This window comes from Sinohyriopsis cumingii, chromosome 11 (genome assembly GCF_028554795.1).
Source record: "Sinohyriopsis cumingii isolate HCF-2022 chromosome 11, ASM2855479v2, whole genome shotgun sequence".
NCBI classification, from domain to species: domain Eukaryota; kingdom Metazoa; phylum Mollusca; class Bivalvia; order Unionida; family Unionidae; genus Sinohyriopsis; species Sinohyriopsis cumingii.
Window position 1 is genome coordinate 103,357,368 of NC_142971.1, and position 23,430 is coordinate 103,380,797.

The 23,430-nt window shown below is 34.8% G+C and overlaps 1 protein-coding gene across 1 annotated transcript in view; it reads right to left on the reverse strand.

Moving 5' to 3' along the window:
• Positions 1 to 23,430, reverse strand: part of LOC149789190 (glutamine--tRNA ligase-like) — a 143,189-nt gene that overhangs the window by 108,895 nt on the left and 10,864 nt on the right. Inside the window, exons 3-8 of the mRNA XM_089975334.1 lie at positions 19,517 to 19,626; positions 17,150 to 17,225; positions 12,743 to 12,807; positions 11,881 to 11,934; positions 6,544 to 6,616; positions 6,028 to 6,099 (exon numbers count right to left, since the gene is read on the reverse strand). Coding sequence (XP_089831460.1) covers positions 6,028 to 6,099; positions 6,544 to 6,616; positions 11,881 to 11,934; positions 12,743 to 12,807; positions 17,150 to 17,225; positions 19,517 to 19,626 — 450 coding nt within the window. The remainder of the gene's footprint in view (positions 1 to 6,027; positions 6,100 to 6,543; positions 6,617 to 11,880; positions 11,935 to 12,742; positions 12,808 to 17,149; positions 17,226 to 19,516; positions 19,627 to 23,430) is intronic.

Sequence of the window (23,430 nt, forward strand, 5' to 3'; positions counted from 1 at the left end):
TCTGGTAGGTTTATGTTTGGAGTTTTGAATGCTGTTCACTCAAAAAGATGATTATGGCTGTTGTATTGAGTTATATTTATTGCACTTTTAGGTGGAAATAGTCACCATAATCTGAACATATGAAAAAACAGATTTCACAGAAAATAACACTCAGGTTTTGAAATCTTTTTGTTCTGGATTGAGACAAAAACTAGATGTTCTGAGTATTTTCTTAGGCTTCTTTGGTTTACCTTGTTCTACATCAAGAATATGATCTGTTTTATTTATATCATCTGACTGTGATTCCAAATTGATTATTAGAAAATCGCAAAAAAAATCTAGCAGTATGGATGTGATTCAAATATTCTCATTGTAATCTTTCACTTTTACCTGTGGAAAAATTTATCATTTTCTTATAGAATTACCATGACCATGACCTCTGATCTCTAGAATCCATAGCATGCTTTATTATTCTAGTTGCAAGTTGTATGCATTTTGGTCAAGAAACTTACTATATCAAATAAGTTTTTGTAGGCAAACCCATTTTACTTTGAACCACAATGACCTTAAACCTTTCACCTTTTGACCCTGAAGTTGATAGTAGTTTTCCTTATCCCATGTACAAGTCATCCACACATGTTTGGTAACTGTAGGTGATAAAGAACTAGAGATTTTTTTCTTCATTCAATCAGTAACCTTGATAAAGAACTTGAGTTATTTTTCTAAATTCAATCAGTAACCTTAACTTTTGGGTATTCAAATCAATAGCTTTCTTTCCTAACAAAAGTGCAAACCTTCCACACAATTTTTGTAACTGCATACGATGGACAACTTGAGCTATTGTGCAGAAACCATTTTCCCCATTTCATCAGTGACCTTGACTTTTTACCTTTCACCCCTGAAATCAACAGGGTTCTTCCTTGCCACAAGTGCAAGCTATCCACAGAAGTTTGTTGGAGGTATGTGTGATAAAATTTATGCTATCATGCAGAGCAGGAAAAGTTAATGTACCGATCGACAGACAGGGTCATAATTAACATACTGTACCAAAATGGTAGATATATGAAAAGGGAATTTCTTTTTCCCATATTTAATCCTTACTTGTCAGCAGACATCTGTCTTGGTGGTTTATGTCACTGTGTCTCCCTCTTTTACCCATTTTTTTACATTTCAAAATCATTCACAAGTATACTTTTTATTAGCTTCACCATTCACAAACAAAAACAGCTTTTAAGTTCTATTTTCAATAGAAAAAATAATAATAATAATAATAATAATAATAATGAGGACTTTGTATAGCGCCTAATCTTTAGAAGCTCTAAGCGCTTTACAACATTAGACAACACATATAAGATAAAAATCACCATAAAAAAATATGATTACAAAACAAACACCATGAAATTAGAAAACATTACCCAAAAAAAATACATGCTGAGAATATTTAAGGTAGGAAACATTATTAGGTCTTTAAGTTTGTTCTTGCAGTCGAAATAAGTGAGTTTTGAGAGCCCTCTTGAATGTGATCACTGTGTCTTTGTGTCTAAGTTCAGTGGGCAATTCATTCCACGTTGCTGGGACCTGGTATGCAAAAGAACGCTGTCCATATGACTTTGCTTTCATAGCGGAAATAATGAGCATACGATTGTCAGAAGAGGAGCGTAAGTATCTTGCTGATGTGTACACTTGGGTGAGGTCGGATAGGTATGTTGGACTAGAGTCCGACAGTGAAACGTAGCACAGAGAACAAATTTTGTGTTTGATTCTGGATCGAATGGATAGCCAGTGTAGGGTACAGAGCAGCGGGCAGGTGTGCTCTGATTGTGGTACTCTAAGTATGATCCAAGCAGCTGTGTTTTGAACTTTCTGAAGTTTCTGGAGCAGATACTGAGATTAACCAAACAGAATTGAGTTACAATAGTCCAGTCTTGAAAGTACTAATGAACACACAAGTGTTTTAGTGGCATCAACTGAAAGATATTTGCGAACTGAGCTGATGCATCTCAGCTCAAGATATGCAGCCTTGCATATGTTCATGACATGTTGGTGCAATGTGAAAGTACTGTCCAGAGTAACACCTAGGTTTCATACTGATTGTGTGAATTTAAAGTTGGTGTTGCTGATATTTATTGTTTGAGGTAAAGGATGTGAATGAGAACGTCTTTGTGTTGTGATCAGAATGGCCTCAGTTTTATCATCATTCATCTGCAGTTTGTTACATGTCATCCATGATTTCACATCAGAAATGCACCTCTCTACACCTTGGATGGTAGCATCAACTTCAGTTGGGTGGCTAGATTTGTATATTTGGGTGTCATCAGCGTACAATTGGTGAGACACTGGATGATGATCTATGACACTTGAGAGCGACTGAGTGTACAGAATGAAGAAAACAGGTCCAAGAACGGACCCCTGTGGAACACCACAACATAGATCAACTGGGCTGGAGTGTATTCCATTTGCAGATACAATTTTTGTCCTGTTGACCAAGTAGGATTTGAACCACAGTAAGGCTGTATCATGAATGCCAAATACATGCTGGAGATGGTGAAGTAATATATCATGGTCTATTGTGTCAAATGCTGCAAGGAGGGTGAGGACTGTAATCTTTCCGCTATCCAACGCAGAGAGAATGTCATTAACTACTTTTAGAAGAGTAGTTTCAGTACTGTGGCAAGGGTGATATGCAGATTGTACATTGCTAAAAAGACTGTTTGAATTTAGATGAGATACAAGCTGGGATAGAACAACCTTTTCTAAGATTTTTTATATGAATGGGAGATTTGAAACTGGGCAGTAGTTCTTTAAATCGTTATGGTCTAGTGTTGGTTTCTTCAGCAAAGGCTTTACAATGGCAATTTTGAAAAATGATGGGAACTCACCAGATGAGAGAGAGGTATTAATAACATCAGTTAGTGAAGGCAATACTGGATCTAAGCACTCAAACAGCAGTGATGTTGGAATTAGATCAAGTTCACATTACTTTGGTGCACTCTTCATCAGGATTGTACATACAAAATCCATAGAGACAGGTTCAAATGCTGCTAATGGTTGCCGCTCAAATTCTGTATCCCAACTGTATGGTGACAAGTCAATTGAAATTGTGGTGTCAAGCTTATCTCTAATGGTTTGTATTTTGTCATGGAAGAAATCTGCAAACATGTCCAGAAAGTCGACTGGACAGAAGGTAGTTGGAAGTGGTGTAGATTTGTTCCTTGACATTAGCATGTTAGTATTCTCGAAGAGCTCTTTGCAGCTGGAACTTTCCATGATCTTAGTAGTGTAGTGGGCTGATTTCGCTGCATGGCCTATATCTGTGACATTCTTCTTAGCGGCTTCATAGATTTGCTTATGAATAGTGAGTCTGGTAGAAAGCCATAGCCTCTCAGCTTTGCGGCGGTCTCTTTTAGCAGTGCGAAGCTGGTCCCTAACACTGCTATACCATGGAGAACACTTTTGAATTGATACTCTGCACTTGGTAGCTGGGGAATGTTTGTCAAGCAATGAACGCAGACAGCTATCGAGTTGTTCTGCAGTAGGAGGTAAGTAAGTTGTTAGGTTAGCTTGGATGTCGTGCATTAGTTTGGTTCTATTTATCATATGGAGGTTTCTCTTAGTAGCAGATAAAGGTGGAGGGTTAGGGACTGATACGTCAAGATGGCATATAATGCAGAGGTGATCTGATGCAAGGTCATGGGATACCAGGGAGGACCGTAGAATGTTATCATCAGGTCTATGAAGAATCCAGTCTAAAATGTAACCATGTTTATGGTGGGTTGGTTAACTGACTGTTTGAGGTTGAAAATATTAATGGAATCTATGAGTTTTGATGTATTTAAGTTTCCGGGACAGTCAAAGTGAAAGTTGAAATCTCCAAGAATAATCAGGTTGCCACCTATTGAATTTCCATAGTCCAGGAGATTCGGAAACTGTTCCAAAAAGAGAGAGTCAGCCAGCTTGTTTTTTCTACTAGGAGGAGAGTGGTATAGGCAGAAAAATGGACTGACCTTTGCTCCAGTGTGAGTGTGGTTTGGACTAGTTCAAACGATGTATGGTCGAAACTTAATGTTGTGGTGTGGTTAAGACGTTTGATCATGGAGTTCTTTGTGATGACAGCAATTCCACCTCCGTGAGAATTACGGGGGAACAACTTGATGGAGTAACCAGTTGGCGTTAGATCCACCCACTTGGGCTCATCGACTTATGTTTTTAGCCATGTTTCTGTCAGGAAAAATACATCAATATTCTGGTCGTTGATAAAATTAACTATTTCTGTGCGCTTTTCCGGTGGTCCTACTGAATGGGCATTGAATAATGCAATGAGCAGAGGTATTTCTTGGATAGTTGACACAAAGGTTGACAAATTAATAGGGATTTGAATTAGGTTATCTAAATTAACAGTCAAATTGTTTTTTAATTTTTGAGCCGAAATAAGGGAGATAACTGGAATTCTTCTTCCTGTTCTACTCCGACCAGCTTTGAAACAATGTTTCTTTTTTCGCTTCTGTTTACATTTAGGTAATGATGAATGTAGTCCCAGTTCGGTTAGTCTAGAGCACAATGTAGTGTGGAGAGCAAAGGAGTGATCATTTAAAGCAATTAATGAGGGTCCATCGTAGCATAAACGGGTTGACTGGCGAGTATCATGTGACGGCAGATAGTTCAAAAACAGTGGAGCAAGACAGCTGAGAAAAAGTCTAATTGTTCTCATTTCCAAAACAAGGAGATGAAGAAACACATATGAATTTAACAGCCAATACATAATGAACACAATAACAAAGATGAAAACAGGCAACAAGCACAAATATCATGAAAACAGCACTAAAAAACAGAAAAGATGCTTCAAGCCGGTTAAGCGATAGTGGCCATCTTGTTTCTGCAAATGTATATATCAGATAAATGAATGCTCTTAGGTTTATTAGAGTTCTAATTCTGTACCACACATTTTATATTATATCTGTTTCATGTGCAGATAATTTTCGCGATGGGCAAACTTTCATAACTAAATGGTTGTGCTTCTAACCAAGTAATACATAAATGTGTACAGCTCTTGACACCAGTGTCATTAAACAAAGGAACTGTGAAAAGAAACTTTATCAAATAACTTTCTCTGTATATGAAAACCGAATTACCAATAATAATAACCTATGCGTGGAAAAACTGATACAATAAGTCACATTGACTTACCGATTGGTATTTTATTTCATGTTTTACAAGAATGTACACTACGTACACAAAAATCAAACTTGTTCGATCAAAAAGTTACACAAAATTGACAACTTCTAAAATTTGATTAATTACAGAGGTGGCTCACACATTATTGGTATTAGTACAACTGGACTTAATTTGAAACAAGTACAGGCTGGCGTTTCGGGAAGTACACAACATCCATGGCTGGCTTGCTGAGCACCTCGTCCTCCTTTACCATGCTCGGATTTCGTACAAAAGTGGCAAGATGTGGAACGATTTCCACTTGCCACAAACCCAGGTGTCCTAAATGTGACGTAATAGCTGGCCGTATGGCTGCTGACGTCACATACTGCTTGGTTTGACACCTGGGGCAGCTAAAATAAACAAATGCAACTGAATACATGAGTATGGGTTTGCGCTATTCCTACTCATGGCTTAGGCCTTACATTTAGTGACGTTTGGGCACGCCATAACTGTCTACAAACTAACGGCCCAATCAATTAGTACTCTGTGAGTACATAAATGCCTGAGGGGTGTGGCACCATTCCTCCCCTCAGGAGTAATCAAAAATTGCACCGTGTGCAAAGAAAGCAGAGGTACATGTCTATTGCAGACGAACACCTCTATAATTCAACTCAACAACAACCAATAATCTCTTTCGTGTTCACACTGAAATCATAACATTCTAGAACAAATGAAAGGTTCATTCATGTACTAATGTTTCCCAATTAACAGAACTAAGCATCAATTAAGTAAATATTTACCCCCATGAATTCAGAGTAAATACTTTGTATGTCCTTCCAGTAAATATCAAGACACATCTACCCATCCAGACTTTGACAGAAAACCAAAAATACAAACCTGGCTTGTGGAACTTGAGTGATTCTCCCATTAGATCCATAAAACTCACTACTTCTCCATCATCTCCCACAACTTAAATGCAAGATTACAACATATGTCATGCAAATAAATATACTTTTTACTACATACTTAACACAATAATGATATGTCATAGTGGACCATAGTTCAAGAGTTTCATATAAATATAGTTATTTTTTATTATAACACAAATTAGTTCGTAATTTCAAAATTACAACAATAGAGGTCAGAACAATTACCATATATTATAAGTACATTATTTAATAACATTTTGCTTAAAATAAGAAAACTGCCAATGGTGGTATGACCTAATTGTAAAACTTGATTTTTTTCTAAGATCCATCCTATCTATAAAGTTACATCACTCTGCATTAATAGTTTTGAAGAAATCAAATTCAAATCAGCAAAGTGTGAATATATAGGTCACAGTGACTTGTTTTTCATTGAAGATTTAAAATATAGATTTAATGAACTCAATCTACATTTCTATCAGCTTACCGTTTTCTTCTGCAACCTCTTTTACTTGAGCTACTTTCTTCTGATTTTCATTTCCCTTGACCTGTTTTCCACCCTACAATACACAATAAGTATAGAAATTGATTATCACCACAATGCCACAATTTTAGTGCAGGCTTGCAGATTCTCACAAGCTGTCACAAAATGTTCCCCACCACTCATTCAGGGTACTTAAGTTAGAGTAGCTTTTTCAAGTGTTTTCATTGGCCAGTGGTTGAAAAAATCTTTGAAGGTCCATTCATCCAGTCAGGCATGTACCAAATATTTGTATGCATACAGCTATTATATAAATATAAAATTTGACATCTATATACATATTGCTCTTATAGAAATATAAAATCTGACAATGTCAATGACCTAATGATGATTGTGTGAAAAATTGTTTTCTGGAACTTACTGTAACACTAGCTGAAACTAATTACAAACTGGAACCAGTCTGCTGTCCTGCTGATATGCATTTATTAGCACTGAAGACTGAGCAAATCACTTTTAAATGCTTGATAAAAAATCCTGAAAAACAAACTTCTGTACGAAGTATGGATGTTCAATGAATAAAACAATATTCTCAACAGAACATCATTTTTACCAGGGAGAAACACTAGTCAACCCTAAATCAGCACTCACTGGTCAGGCAAGTGACTGGAAAATTCAATGAATGCTAAAAATGCTAAATTGCAATTGGATGAGTTAACTTTCATCTTCTCTTGGTGAGTCAGAAACCTGTATTTTCTTCATAATTCTTGGAGGCATCCAGGCAAATCAGATCAATTATCATCCAAACAATATTAGCTGTTCAAAAGAATACTGAATTGACTAAAATTTGTTAAAGAGCACAGAGTTTTACCGAAAATCCACTTTCACACATTAAATCTATTAAAAATGTTTGAATTGATGGGCAATTTTTCTTCACACAGTATAAACAATTTTCTTCATACAGTATAAACAATATTTGGTAGGGATAGAGACATTTACCAGCACCAACAATTGCTGAGATTTTAACATAAACAATTTATCCAGAAGGTTTGACTTTTTCATGCCTACACCATACACTTGTGATTATATTATTTGTCAACCACCTCTTTCTTTTCTCATTTTTTGCACAATCTAAACTTGTAAGGATATGCTATGTTGTAAACAAATCCACAAGAATTGGCCTCATCACAAACAAATGAATTATCATGTGCAAACAAAAATAGTTTCAAAGCAATAACTACCGCAAATATCATTTTAATGAACTGACTGATAATTTCACAAAAAAGTACCAATAAATATCAAAATAAATGGTATAATCAATGGCTTTGTGTTCTAATGAGGGAATGCTGTAATAAGTTACTTTAACTCTTGTAAATGTTTACAACCAATAAAACTGGATGATTTTCATTTTTTTGGGGTCAAGGAATCAAGTAGAAATGAACAAAAATACATGTAAATGTTTAATGTGTTTAACTTTTATGGAGAGACTAGAAGCATAAAAATTAGCAGCACATAAAATTCCAAACTATCATACATGCGCACCTCCTATACTGAAGAGTTCTTCTCACAAGTTTATCAGTGTCTTCCATCACTCACTGAAATCTCCTGCATCTGCAAAATTGTTAACAATTCTTTTTCCTACACATCTTGGTTCCAACGTATTCTATTTTCAGTAATACTGCCAGTGATCATGTAAACAAACTGGCCTAAGCACGACAAGACCATGTAGTTGCTAAATTCACCCTTTGATCCTTTTGGCATATTTGGCTGGTTTCATTATTTGAAGTTTGTTGGGGTGGATTATACCATGTTTAAGCAGAAGTAATTCCGAAAAGACTAACAATGTCAACTGATTATGGCTGGGTTACTAAAGTGCACAGTCAGCATGAAACAATAAACATTACTTTGAATCTCTCCGTAAGATATACCCTACTTTGGTGTCAAGATGGATTAGAGTCTATACTAAGTATGCTCAAAAATTTGGACTGGATTAAAGATGGTAATTGATTATGTTTGCATTACTTGAGAGCGCAAGTGGCATAATGCTGGCTTGGTTTGACATTAGTGTATAAAAGCCTATGAGTGATACTTTTTGACCAGAAAATCTGGGCTTCATCTTACACTCCAAATCAAGTTATATATACATTATGTCATTCAAATTGCTTTATTATATGTAATTTCTGTATGTAAAATAAAAAATTCCCAAAAGTTTGTGTAAATAATAATAATCATTTTGGGAAAGAGACCATGTATGAAAAAATATAGGACTCAACATGGAGAAGGATTTTAAAATATTCACATGATCATCAGTATTAAATTCAAGTACATTAGATATAACTGCATTAAAGCAGCATGCCAAGGTATTACACATTGTCTATATTGGATTATGTATAGTGTATTAGAATAGCCAAGTTAGAAAATGAATTACCATGACAAAGAAAGATATTCCATCACAATTTTCTTCTGATAGAATTGTACCATTGCAGCATGCACTAGTAATATACACTGTTTACATCTGATTACATATATGTGTGACCGCTCCGGTGGCCCAGTAGTTAGAGTGTCTGCCTCCTATTTCGGGAGGTTGTGGGTTTGATCCCCTGCCGAGGGGTACCAAAGACTTACAAAAATGGTACTATCAGGTGCCTTGTTTGGAACTCAGCATTAAGGGGATAGTGTTAGAACTGGTCGGCCTGGTGTCAGGATAATGTGACTGGATGGGACATCATGCTACATGTCTGCGACATGATGCCCCAGTGCTTGGCATCACTATAAACTGCCACACTGCAGACATCGTAGCGATATGACTGAAAAATTGTTAAAGCTATGTTAAAAATACAAGTAACACACATATGTGTATTAGAATAAGCAAGTTAGAAAATTAATAACCATGACAAAGACAGATATTCCACAACATTATTCTTCTTGCACCTTGTGATCAAATAAAATATGCCCAGATATGAAAGAGAAAGAGGTTTCAGGATGATTGTAATCTGTAATCTTTAGTTACCTGATGATTATGATCTTACTCCTGTACAAGGGCAATACTAAATTATTGGTTAGGATATCCACTGTTCCAAGAACCACATGGCTTTTCAGGGTTATTTACATGCTAATTTAGTATTCTACTGCAGTTGTCAGGTCAATCCAGATAAAACTTGTTGGAGGGCAAGATTTGGCAGACCCGATCAAATTAGTGATGTTACCAATAGGGAAATCAGGCTACCCATAGTGTATTGTGAATACAATCTATGTAATGCCAGGAAAAGTAAGGTGCTTACTCATTTTTCTCAATCACTGACACATTTTGTACTCAGCGACAGAACTGTCATAGCAATTTAAACCAGAAACTAGCATGAGCAAAGATCAAACCAAATGCTGCCTAACTACAGGAAGTGCACATACACTCAATGATAAAGGATAATCTTATTTGTTGGTAATGGAGAGGTTGTTGCACTTGCAAAGAAAACTAAACAGCCTGCAAAATAGTCATTCTTGGGATTTAACTAAAATGGAGTCTGAATGGATATAAATATTTTGAATATTTAAACTCTAAAACTGAAGAACAAAAGACAAAACTAGTTTGAAATACACCTGTATACTGACAACTTACATTTGTGTTACCTTTGTGTTATATAATGCATAATGCATTAAGTACAGTAGATGTACATGCACATGAAAAATCTGTGAATTTAGATATAGGTCAAATCTTAGAAAATTCCTGTATCAGTCACATCCTGTTAGAAAATATATACAGTGTATAAACACATTAATAAAAAAATGGTAGTCACATTTCATGAACTGTATAATCATTTGTCAACCAACATGTGTTGCTTAACAATTAACTACGACATATAGTCACCAGCAGCACAAACCTGTTGTTACAGTATTTACATAGTACATATACTTAAACTGCCCTAGATTTTGGGCTGCTGGAATCAACAAAAAAAAACTTCTTAATGGGGGCTACCAATAGAAGCAGGCTACCCAGAGGGAAATGAAAACCCTGTCACCAAGTTTTGAATTAATTAAGCATAATTTATGTGTTATGCTGTCACTGGTAGCCATCGTAAGCAAAGCTAAAATTATGTTTTTCATGCTGAAAATGAAACTTGAACAACATAATAAATTTGTTCCAATCACCACACTGGAAAATGCAAACATCAATCAGATTTCATTGCTTTTATACAAGTTTGGTGCCGACTTCTTTTGATGACAGGGGCACTGTTTTTATAAAAGAGTGCAGCTGGCTTGTTCTGATGAATGGTACATGTGCTATTGAAGTTGCTGCAAAAACCATCTTCCAAGGACCCAAACTATGTCCATTTGTTAATGCAATGGCAGCATTAAAGCATGGTGGCAACATCAAAATAATCGTAGAACAAATTTCAGAACTAACAGCTTGTTGACATAAATGATAAGAAAATGAAGACTTTGTTCAAGTTGGGACAAAGGGCTTCTGTCGACATGTCCATTTTTTTAAATCTCAAGGTTGATATAAGCCTGACAAATGTTTGGTAGTAATGATAGACCACAGGACCAGGACATTGTATTTTCGTCGACATAGGCAGCTTGTCGACGTAAGTGATGTCTTCATAAGTGGGTAGGACTGTATCCTTGTTTTCCAGATTTGACTGACATTATCAGAGAGTGCTGATAGCAATGATAATGATAACAACAAATCTATCTGCAAATTAAACTTAAAGTCCTAAATGGTATGATGGCATAATGCATGTATTTGTGCTCACTGTGAAGAATCTTACTGACATTAAAACATGATTAGAATTAGACCCAGACAGTACCAGTCTTGATCAGTTCTGGCAGATAGTCAGCAGTCTGAATCATTCTACACACAGGCTGGAAGTGATTAAACTTCTTGGTGGAATCAGCAGAACTGTACTGACATTGCCACATTCCAATGCAGACACACAAAAGGGCAGTTTCCATTCTGAGAAAAATTCAGGCCGACTCTAGAGGAAACCTGGATCCAGTAACAGTACATCATCGCCTAACAGACAAGATCAACAATGATAAGGAGTGCAATAAATATAATCCAGCAATGATCTTAGAAATTTTGTGTTACATACAAGAGTATGAACAGCAATGTTACTGTGAAAGGACTGATCTGATGAGACAAACTGCATATTTTAATATTTAGTAAATGTATAAATAAAATAAAAAAAGTGTAATTTTGTTCCATCTGCATGCTAAAAATTGGGGTTGATGTAAATCCTTCCTCTTTTGAGGTCAAAAGCTCATGACCAAATATTGGAAATCTTGATCTTTCCTGACCTGACATGTATTATGTCAAATGTATGGACTATACAGATTTTCACACATACAAACCTTAGTTTTGGCTTTCAAATCCTCTTCAGATTTAGGTCCAAGTAGAAACAAAACCTGTAAAATTCACAAATTTCTATAGTGTATGCCTATGCAGTCCTAAATAAGCATCACTGCCTAAATAAAAATTCACACAAAATTCCTTGTTTATATAAAAGGCATAGGAAAAAAATACAAGAGTACCACGAACAGCTCATACGACTGACCCATGTGTGCAGGCACCTAACACACCACTTAACACAATAAAATTATCAGACTTATAATGACCATAATCTCTTACCTTTAGAACCAAGAAGCTATAGGTTTCTTTATTAACCTAAGTGCATGCTATACACGTTGCTTGGTCAAGAAACTTACTCTAAAACACATTATTCTTCAAAACCCATTTTTCTTTGATGTCCATGATGTAAAACCAATGTTACTGTATAGAAAACATTTTTCTACTTTCAGTAACTATGTCCCTGGCTTTTCACCTTTGGAAATCAAAATTGATAATTTCTTTCCTTACCCAAAATGTCAACCATCCACACAAAAAGCTTAGTGACTTTAGATGGCAAAGAACTTGAATTACTTTGCTGAAACCAAGTTTCTTCTCAGAGGCAAAATGACCATGACCTCTGACACTTAGAACCCAATAATAAGTCATACAAGTTCAGTCTTTTGGATAATTATGCTAACCAGCTAGCAAGAATATTTGTATGCATGAACAGTGCTAAATCAACATGGCAACACCACATTCATAGTGTTGGCATACAAAGGGATAATTAAATAGATTACATCATGATTTCAGGTAAAATCAGTACTATTAAAACAAGATATATGTTGTATAAACAGGTTCCCTTGCACACTATTTATTTTACTTTACCTGCATGTCAACTTCATTTTTGATGGCTTTTCCATCAGCCCATTTGAGTTTATTCCTAGCTTCACCTAAAAAAGTTAAAAGAAAATGAAACAAACTTATCTGACCTGCAGATGGAGCAGACATATTTGTATTTTAAGTTTAAGACCAGTAAAATGAATTTCATGGGGTTATGTGGTCATAAACTAAGTAATAGGAAGAAGAAAAACCAAAATATTTTGTAAAATTTAACAAATAATTTAATTATTAGACATGAATATTTAATAGGAACTTATTGTATTATGAACTGAATCCAAAATAATCCTAAAACATTCTATTCAAGTCCAAACAAATCAAATGTTCTGAATGAATTTCAGATCCTCAAATGTACTGGTCTGAAAATAGTCCTGGCCAATCACAATGGTATTATCCAGAACTCCTCTGCATAATTCATGATAGTCCCAGAATAATATTTTTCAGTCCATTTAGCACTTTAAAATTCCTATGAATAATCCTAACAAATGTCTCTCTCAATCATCTAAACAACATTAAATACATCTGCAGACTGACATTGACACAAAAACATGAAATAAGAACCCAGAATAGGAATCCTAAATAGGAATGAAATTAATTGCTCAGTTCTCTCCTTATATACAAGCACATAGTCCTGAAATTCAACTTTCTCGTACCTAATATGTGACATTTTGCAAACACACAACATTGTAGAAGAAGCCACCAATAGAAAATAACTTAATTCTTCTAAGAACCCACCACAATCTCTTATGTATAGATCCTATGCAATCTACAGGCACTATTTATATCTAAAAATAGAATTTATGCCCATGTACAACAATGAGCTATGTAATATCTTCTTTATAGATTATCACTACAATTTACAGTCATGAACAAAAATTACAAAAAAATAGATATACATCATGCAAACTTGAATAATAAAGAAATGAAAATTTACAAAAACTTTGTGTAAATAATAAAAATTTCAAACATGAGCTAACTAGAATGTATATGTATATATTTAACAATGAAGAAGATAGCTAAATCATGGTCAGAAGATAAATGGTTAAAAGCAAAGTCTAAAACGTAGACAACCGTATTTCATGTATTTTTTCGTACCCTTTAATTTTTCATACATATCACTTTGTATTTTTCAAAAATTCCATTAAATTATCAGATAAAAATTTTCTACTAAGAAGATTTATGATTGCAAAAAATATCTAAAATACTATATTGCCATTACAATATCAACTAGTGTATATTAACAAATGGACAAAGGACTTCACAGAACATATCTTTAAATATTATCATTAATTAGTTCTCCTTAATAAGTCTGTCAATGTAACAAAACACCATGTGCATTTTAAAATTAGTTTGGAAGCCCTTTGATGTTTTCTTATCCAACATAAATTACATCTCAGTAAAGTGAAGACCACAGACCATTGGTCATCTAGTCTTATTGTTTCATTATAGTCATGCAAACATAAAATATAAAAACCCTGTCATTCTCAATAGTAAATTTGAAGTCACAGATGTGTGTATACACACACACACACACACACACATATATATACAATATCTTTTAAGTGCTTGTACTGTTTTGTTGCAAATCTATTCTACAACATACCCCTCTACTGTTATCTTTATTGGCAAGTTTGAACAACAAGTAATGCGTATGATCGCTTGTCCTTATAACATCTGCTGTATGGACAATGGCTTCAATAGCACAGTGACAGATTTTCATTTCCCTACTGTCAGCCTCGCTGATTTGACCTGTTCTGTCAGTTCTTGCCCTCAGTTTGGTTTCAAATGGAATGACCAAAGTCCTAAGCATGTTTAATTACCTTGTAAATAACACTGCATAGCCATGTGGTTGTTGTGACAATGTATATCGTAATTAAAACAAGAATGAATTGTTGATTTAGCAGTATCTATTGATAATGGAATATAGTAGGGTCGTAATATATAAGGATTATCACAATCATCAGGTAACTTAAAATAGTCTTTTTTTCTCTTTGCAAAAGCTACAAATAAAAACCGCCCTGAATAAATATGGTCTTGTACACTGAAAAAATTTTGTTTCATCTCTCTCTCTCTCTCACTCTCTCTCACACACACACACTCACATGCATTAACTAAAATGTAACATCAAGTTCTTTATTTATTGCAATTTGATAATGAGATTATTATTGCTGTAAAAATACAAGTTGCACTTCATTTCTTGACAACGTGGACTCGTATTGTTGCATACAATTTACCAATAACTAATACATGTTCAAACCATCTTAATCATTTTGCCAACATTACACAACATAACAGCTACACATGCTCTAAATGCAGACGAGCCTGCACACTGAGACATAAGCTTCTCTCTCTCCCTCGTTCACTAATAACAATAAAAATCTTTTTGAGTACTTTTATTTTTTATTGTAATTAGATTCTTGAGTTGAGAGCAGAATGAGACAGAAAATATACATTTACTTTGTACATTTGTACCGTTAGGTTGTCGAGTAGTGTGTGTTCTGTAGAACTTGTTCCAGTACGATCCCTTTATTTTTCATACATGGTCAGTACCACAAAATGATAATTATTTATTTTACAAATATTTCTTCGTACACTGAAATTAAAAATTATTTTTTTGTACAAAAAATTACATGAAATATGGTAATCCAGAATTTAGTGGTAGGGGCAGAAAATGCTTACAATATTAGACTTGGGACAGTTTAGACTGTTAAGTTTTTTCTATGGACCAGACCAATATGAGAAGAAAAAAACTTCCCCACTGAATATTGCAATAGCTTTATGTTCCTATTCATGATTCTTACCTGGAGTTATGACTTAGCACAGGTTGCAACAAGCAGCTAATTCCAGGTTGTTTTATTTTATTTATTGGATTTTATCCAAGTCCTTACCATTTAAAGGTGAAACCAAAAAGTATGTGTGGTAAAAATCTGTTCCTTCTACTTAATCAGGCATTTAAAAAGTTTCTTCATACTGTAAGATATGGAGATATCAACCTTTTTATAGCCGATATAAAGAAATATTTCATGAGTGAGATGGAAACATTTAGCCAATATAAGGAAATATTTCATGAGTGAGATGGAAATATTGTATTGTTGTGAATGTTGAAGCTGTGACGGACAATACAAAATGTTTTCCACTTTTGTTTCTTAAAAATGTGCACTATTTGTTGTTGACTATAACAGCTATATGATACTGTGAGGATGACACAAAATATACAATAGTAATAGATCATACAAGTTCAGTCACCCACAATCTGTTCCATGTGAGGAAAAGGTACTACTTGAAGCCTGCTTTTTGGGGGTTCATTTTTATGCATTTTTGATGGTGCCTTCTCATTGATTATACAAATATACATTAGAGGATCAACAGCCTTGACAAATATTTAAATCTCTTCTTCCTGACAGCGTGAGAGAGACAGAGAAGGAAAATAAGTAGGTCTAAATATGGAAATGCAGGTCTGAATGATATACATGAATGCAGATATACTTCCAAAATGGAAAAAGAAAGTAGTTCCAAAAGTGATATCACCAATGTGGAAATAAATGTGGTGTAACCACTGTGCCAATATCATATTTCTCCCACTGATATATTTTAATACCTCATCATGAAATGTATAATAAATACATGTCAGTCATTAAATAAAATGCAAACATGACAACCATAATAAGACCATCTCAGTAAGATAATAGTTTTAGTAAGGTGTAAAGAAGTATCATATACTGTTATTGTTGACTTCAAAAAACATGCAGATGTATGATCTGAAAGTGATGTTGATAAGCAAAATATTATGTCCAACTAAAAAGTTTGTAAAGTACACTTAGACAGCAATTACCTCCAGGACAGTTTCACAGACTGCAGATCCCAACCCCGAAGACCTCAAGGGCTTCCTGTCAGATGTCTCAGCTTGATGTTATCTTTGGTGATGTCCAATAAATGTAATTCTTACCTTGTCTGCTTTTTCTTCAAAGTTTCTGAACATTCCTTTTTATACTTCACTGCTGATTGTTTACAGGTTTTAAGAGTCTTGTTGACAAGTTTTCCCTTGGTGGATGCTATTTCATGAAAATACTATGTGCAATAATGTGATCATGCAGTTGTATTATCTAAAACAAATGTAGTTTAAAGTGTCCCAGGTATTCCTGTAAAATCAGTCTGGACACTCCAATGAATCTTATACAAAACTCTGATCCTGATTTAACACAGACAAACCAGTATCAGTTTGACTGCAACCACCATATTTTTGTAATTTTTGCTATTATTCCCCAAGTCTGTGATTGAAAGGTCATTTCAGTAAGACATATGGAAAAGGTCTGAACGTGTATCAAGCATACATAAATCTTAAGACGTTAAAGTTACAGGTTAAAAATCATGCAGAAATATTTACTCCAGACGTACCTAATATAGCTCCCATGTTGAACCTGTAACGTTTCTCCAGGAGCTCTTCTTTGTATTTTGACATAACTTCTTCCACCTAGAAAAAAAGAAACAAAATGTACAAATGTACTTGATATTTAAACAGTCAATAAAATTCAGTGTAATTAATCAAAACCGTATTTAATTTATGTAATTAATTGTAACTTTATTCAATATTCACTGGACTGTGTCACATGCCAAGTATGGATCAACAAATACAATGTGCATTTTTAATTTCCTTCTTAACATCTACTTGCAGAGTTTTCCCAGCTCATTGTAACTAGTGCTGGACATACATTTTGCACTGCAATATGTATCATAACAGTACCACATACATAACAGTATCACAAACATCATAACAGTACCACATACATAATAGTATCACATACATATCATAGCATCATCACATACATATAACAGTACCACATGCATAAATAAACTGAAATGTGTGTGTTCCATGTTTGCAAAAAAAATCTCGTGTTCTTGTAGGATATGCTTAATTCCCAGAACAAAGGTACACTAAATAACATTAGAAAACATTTATCATATTAAGTCAAACAGAAACAAAAATATAAAAGTAAACACAGCATTTGCTGATGTCATTTTCCTGCTGAAATAATGACTCAAAGTCCAGAAAGATCTGGAAAGTAAAACATAACTTGTGTTGATATAATTGTTCTGCTAAAATATACACCAGTATTGAGTAGAACTGCCAAAGGTCATGTTTGAATGGTACCTGCAGTGCAAGGTCATGCTGTTTTGTGTTGAAAATATTTAAAATGAACAGTTTATGCACAACAAAACAATAGTGAATTTAGAAATAATTTAACACATGCATTGTAAGAAATATAGGATACATGAGTATATGCATTTGTCTCTCTCACTCACTCTCTCCCTATTCATTATCATCAATATTCTACAACATCAAATTCATAAATAAAATAACATCAATACCTAATTTCAGTGCTAGGCTGATCCCAGCTCAGTGTAAATTACTGATTCCCAATTGGTGCTAGGCTGATCCCCACATTACAGGGTACTCTGGGCTGATCCCAGCTTAAGTAGACTATGTGCTAGACTGATCCCCACATAAGAGTGTATTCTGGGTTGATCACAGATTCGTGGAATAGAGCTAGGCTGATCCCAGCATGAAGAAAATATTCTTATATATTTCCTATTTAAACTGTGAAAGTAATGTATTTAACGGGCATGACATTTATGTTATTAGTATACCTTACGAGTATCCGATTGGAGAAAAATGCTAAGAGATTGATTTCCAATCGGTGCTAGGCTGATCCCAGCATTACAGTGTATTTTGGGTTGAGGGCTGATGCCAGCTCAAATAGAATTAGTGCTAGGCTGATCCCAGCACTACAGTGTATTCTGGGCAAAGGGATGATGCCAGCTCAAATAGAATTGGTGCTAGGATGATCCCAGATCAATGTGAAAGACTGATTCCCAATTTGTGCTTGGCTGATCCCAGCATTACAGTGTATTCTGGGATGAGGGCTGATGCCAGCTAAAACAGAATTGGTGCTAGGCTGATCCCAGCTCAATGTAAAAGACTGATTCTCAATTGGTCCTAGGCTGATCCCAGCATTAGAGTGTATTCTGGGCTGACCCCAGCTAAAGTAAAACTGCAAATGAAATTTATTTACGTTATGAGTTTAGCATATGAGTGTCTGAATGGGGAAGAATATTTTATCCCATGGCAGCCCCATGTGCATGAATAGCGTAAGGACACAACCCACAATGTATGCATTAATTGGTGGTGATCGGGTGGGGGGGGCCAGCACAAATCCCTAAGAAAAGTTTGATGCAGAGATTCTAAATCTGGGTGGTGACTGGGGTGGTGGCAGGCCAGCACAGATCCATAATATAAGTTTAATGTGGAGACTCAAAATCCATTTTCTGTACCTTTGAAAAGCCAGAGAAGTGAAACTCTACATTCAGTGTCACATGTACATTTGCAAAGCCAGAGAATTGACTGATCACATGGAAAATCTATATGATCATGCAATGTTACAAAAGATTATCTAATCTGGTTGGCTCCTTGAATTCTGCTGCCAATGCCAACCAATAGGAACAGTTCTGCTCATGCCTCCTCCCTAAAAACAGTCTCTTGCATAATTCCCAGAAAAGTTTTACTTCTGACTGAATTTGTTTCCATTTAAAAAGGAATTTGTATGGTTAATTATGTTTCTCCATTGTACCAATTGAAACACAATGATAATAAAGATTTCAGACACAAATCATTGGCTGCAACAACTTAAACACATCAGTATCCACTAATACCAGCAAACTGTTAAACAATTTCAGCAAATGCTGACAGTATCATGGCTTACTTACTGCTTCCTCCACTTGTTCTGGAGTAACGACAACCCCAATCCCACATGCCTCCTCAAATGCCTTCTTATTCACAGGGTCAAGGGGATGTTCTAACAAGTAACTCATGCCAGCTTTAGAGAGAAAAAGAAATACTAACAAGTAATGCATCAGAAAACCACAAAACTGTCACAAGAATGTAAAGTTTGCAAATTTGGTAGGAAATATTATTCTTGTGAAAGACCATAATGCAACCTAGTACATAAAAAGATGTACATCTGCACGGAATGCTGTTAACAAATATGTTTAATTCAGCAAGATGTCATAACACAATATTATAAAGATCTATTATAACAGTTTAGCTGCTTTATATGTCTACAATATTTTATGCAAATTTCGAAGATTTATTGTTCACCATATTGACAGTCACAAAGAAAATGTTCAAAGTTTTAGTATTGGATGTCCTTTTGAAAATGACATTATTATATGCTTAACTCAATGAAAATAAGAAATTAATTAATTAGAGAATTAACAGTCTATTAGTCCTTCTTAACTAAGTCAATTCTGCGTCTATTTCAGCCCCATTTTTATGACAAATAAAAATTGATAAAGATCAATAGCAGAGCTGAGCAAATCCCATAGCCCAACATCCCGGACTAGTCATTTTTGAGGTCGGACAAGTGAAATTTTCAAAGTTGCTAGTCCAGGACAAGTGCTTTTTAAAAAAAGTCGGCCTAGTCCTTATTTTCATGCTTTAATCACTATATCTGCCTTTATCTGGCCAATCATGCCCTCTGGGCGTACTGAATACTTGATTCTACCCCTCTTCGTGTATACATTTACATCCTGTTACCGCTTGACTGCATATTGGGCTAAGCGACCAAATTATCGGCAAATCAAAACACGTCAAACAAAAGAAAGCCAGTATGATCAATTAGCAGTGTTGTAAGCGGTTTTGTTGCAATGAGTTTACTCAATCTAGATCATAAGGAGTGGCTCACTATGATTTTAATCCAGCGAATCAGTGGAATTAAATTAATGAAAGGTACTTTACCGACATCAGTATTGGTTTCCTTTATGAACTGATTAAATGACAGTAATGATTCTTTATTTTATAATTGATTATACAGATGATTAACGTCCACGTGCGATACTGTGTTTGAAGCGAAACAATTACGCTAATTAATGAGCTGTTTCAGTTCGTATTTAAAAGAGATCACTTTAGAAGTAGTTGTGAAGCAAGCTGATAGTTACTCTGGGGATAAAATGAGTTTGCTAAATTATTTTCGCAAGGAAGGTAATAATGGCGACTCGGCGAAGGTAAATTTGTTTGAAAACGGATGGATAAAACGTAAGACGGATACTGAGTGTGCAGTAGCTATTTCTGAGTGTGAATGAGGATATAGTTCAATGAACTTAATCAAGACTTCTTTAAGGAATTCCTTAAACCAAAAGAGTTTACAAATGCTAATGAACATTTCTGCAAATGGACCAGAGCTTGATGACTTTAACCCAGACACAGCTATCAACTGCTGGCTTAGTGCTGGTGCAGGTGGCAGAAATATACATGGACATATTTTCATATCCATCAGATAAAACATATATACATGAACCTGAAGAAGCCAAATGTATAACAACCAATGTTTTTGAAAAATTAAATTCTTTTAAGAAATAATTATGTTGTATATTATTTTTTTTTTTCTTTCTATGGATTAAGTACATACGTCTCATCAAATCTCGGCAAGTGATTACCATTTTGGGACCAACGAAAAGTAAGGTGGGACTAGTGACTTTTCTGAAACCACTTGTCCTGGACTAGCGGTTAAAAAAAAACGTGCTCAGCCCTAAATAGATATAATTTCTAAACACCATAAGAGAAATAACTTAGTTCATCGAGTAAGACCAATGTCTGCCACACAGGAGACCATAATTTTAAAGCTCTCATGGACACAATTTGTTTGGGTTGCAATCTTTGTTCTCACTATTTTCTTGAAGACAAATTCATTTTTGTTTCAAAAATATCCACACTAAACTTTAATCTTATTTGTACATTTTCTGAACACTGTGCATAAACACCAGAGCTTATCATATCAATTTATTACAGAAAGCATATTTAATTATATCCAACTCCATGTCAAGGAAATAAGAGTCCATATAGGGGACTGATGCTCTACTGGTAAAAAAATATTCCCAGGCATTCGAGATGAGACAGTTTCTTCTTTATAACTGCTGAGTGTTGAAACCATCAGTGATATTCTTGAGTGATAAGAAGATTTTCAAAATGACTGCCTTGGTGGCCATACTGGATGTAAGATCAGCACCATTTTCATTTTAGGCTAAGTAGATATTATAAGAAGTCTTTCTGGAAAAATCCCATGTTGATATGACCATTGATTCAGAAGGAGCAACTGTAACAATATTTTCAAGATGGCCAACATGGTGGCTAAATTGTATCCCAGACTGACATCATTTTCATTCAGCACCTACTAGACCTTGGGATGAATGTATGTGTCAACTTTCATGTCAATTCTCCAGGTAGTTTAGGAGTAATGATGACAAGCTTGTGCTAATGGATGGAGAATTGGTCATCCCATAAGCTATTCTGATCTATGATCACTAAAGCTAAAGATAAAAACATGAATTATTTGAACTTTCATTATTAATTTGTAAGAGTGCCACTTTTTCAATGAGGAACAAAAGGAACAGTTGAAAATATACACAAGTTCTTTGACAATATTTTAACTTACCATTTCTATGGCATCCAATTGGTGAACATAAAACTTGCATCAAAAATGATACATCACTACCTTATACTTTTCACATACTTCAAATGAAACCAATTTGAGAGGGGGAGGGGAGAAAATGGACCTCTTTCAGTATAGTCCTTTACACAATGTGAATAACATACAGCTAATGACTCAGCAATGATTGCAGTTGAGAAATGTTAATTTTATTTTCTTATTTTTCCCCCATTTACTAGTAGTTTTTACTAATGCTTTACCCAATGGTTTGATACACCACCCCCCAGATACCCTGTGCCCTGATAACTCAAGAACCTGCTTATGACAGGCGTGTATCCCATTTTTCTTACCAGAAAATACCCAAAACACTTATCCCTATTTCTTGAAATTGTGCTCAAAATTGGTAACTGAAATGTTGATATATTGCTCGTTTTATGGTCGCAAACAGTAGATTGGACCTGGAAATTTTAATCAACATTTTGAAATTATCAACTTTTAATAAGTCATATAACTGGTTACATTTTCTTTCCAAACGACATCTGTAGTACACTGTTATTAAAGATATTCAAGGAAATTTTGATCAATGAGAATGTAACTTATGGCTATTGTATGCAGTACATTAATATTTAAAAGCCAATTAAACAAATTTTATTAAGTGAAATTTGTGTTTTAATTCTATCTTTTAGTTCCTCTTAAGTGTAATCATCATAAATGCAATATGTTTTTAAACATGAAATGTGTCAATCTACCATAACAGCTATGTCTGCAAGCGTTTCTCTGAAAAACTAATTAAGTGCGGACCGTGTTTTGATAACTGACTTGTGGAAGTATTTGTTGTATTGTTGCACTGAATTAAAAGTGGGCCTCCTTTGGACTATCACGTTAATTATGTCTTTTGAATTCAATAAAGGAGATGGAATAAAAGAAAAGTTAAAAGGCATGCAAATCCTACATACTTAAAATCTAGCACCCCCAGTCATATGTCAGGTAACTCACTTTAGTTGATCAAACACCATTATAAATGTTATTGTGTACATAGCATAATTAAACTACCTTAAATTAACTGACTTATTCATAGCTGTGATCAAAGATAGCAAGGCAACCAAACGAAACAAATACCTTGCAAAATAAAGAGCTTTGTATCACAGATACGGACCATTTTGGGCAAGCATGTTTCAGAGAATTCCTAAACTGGCA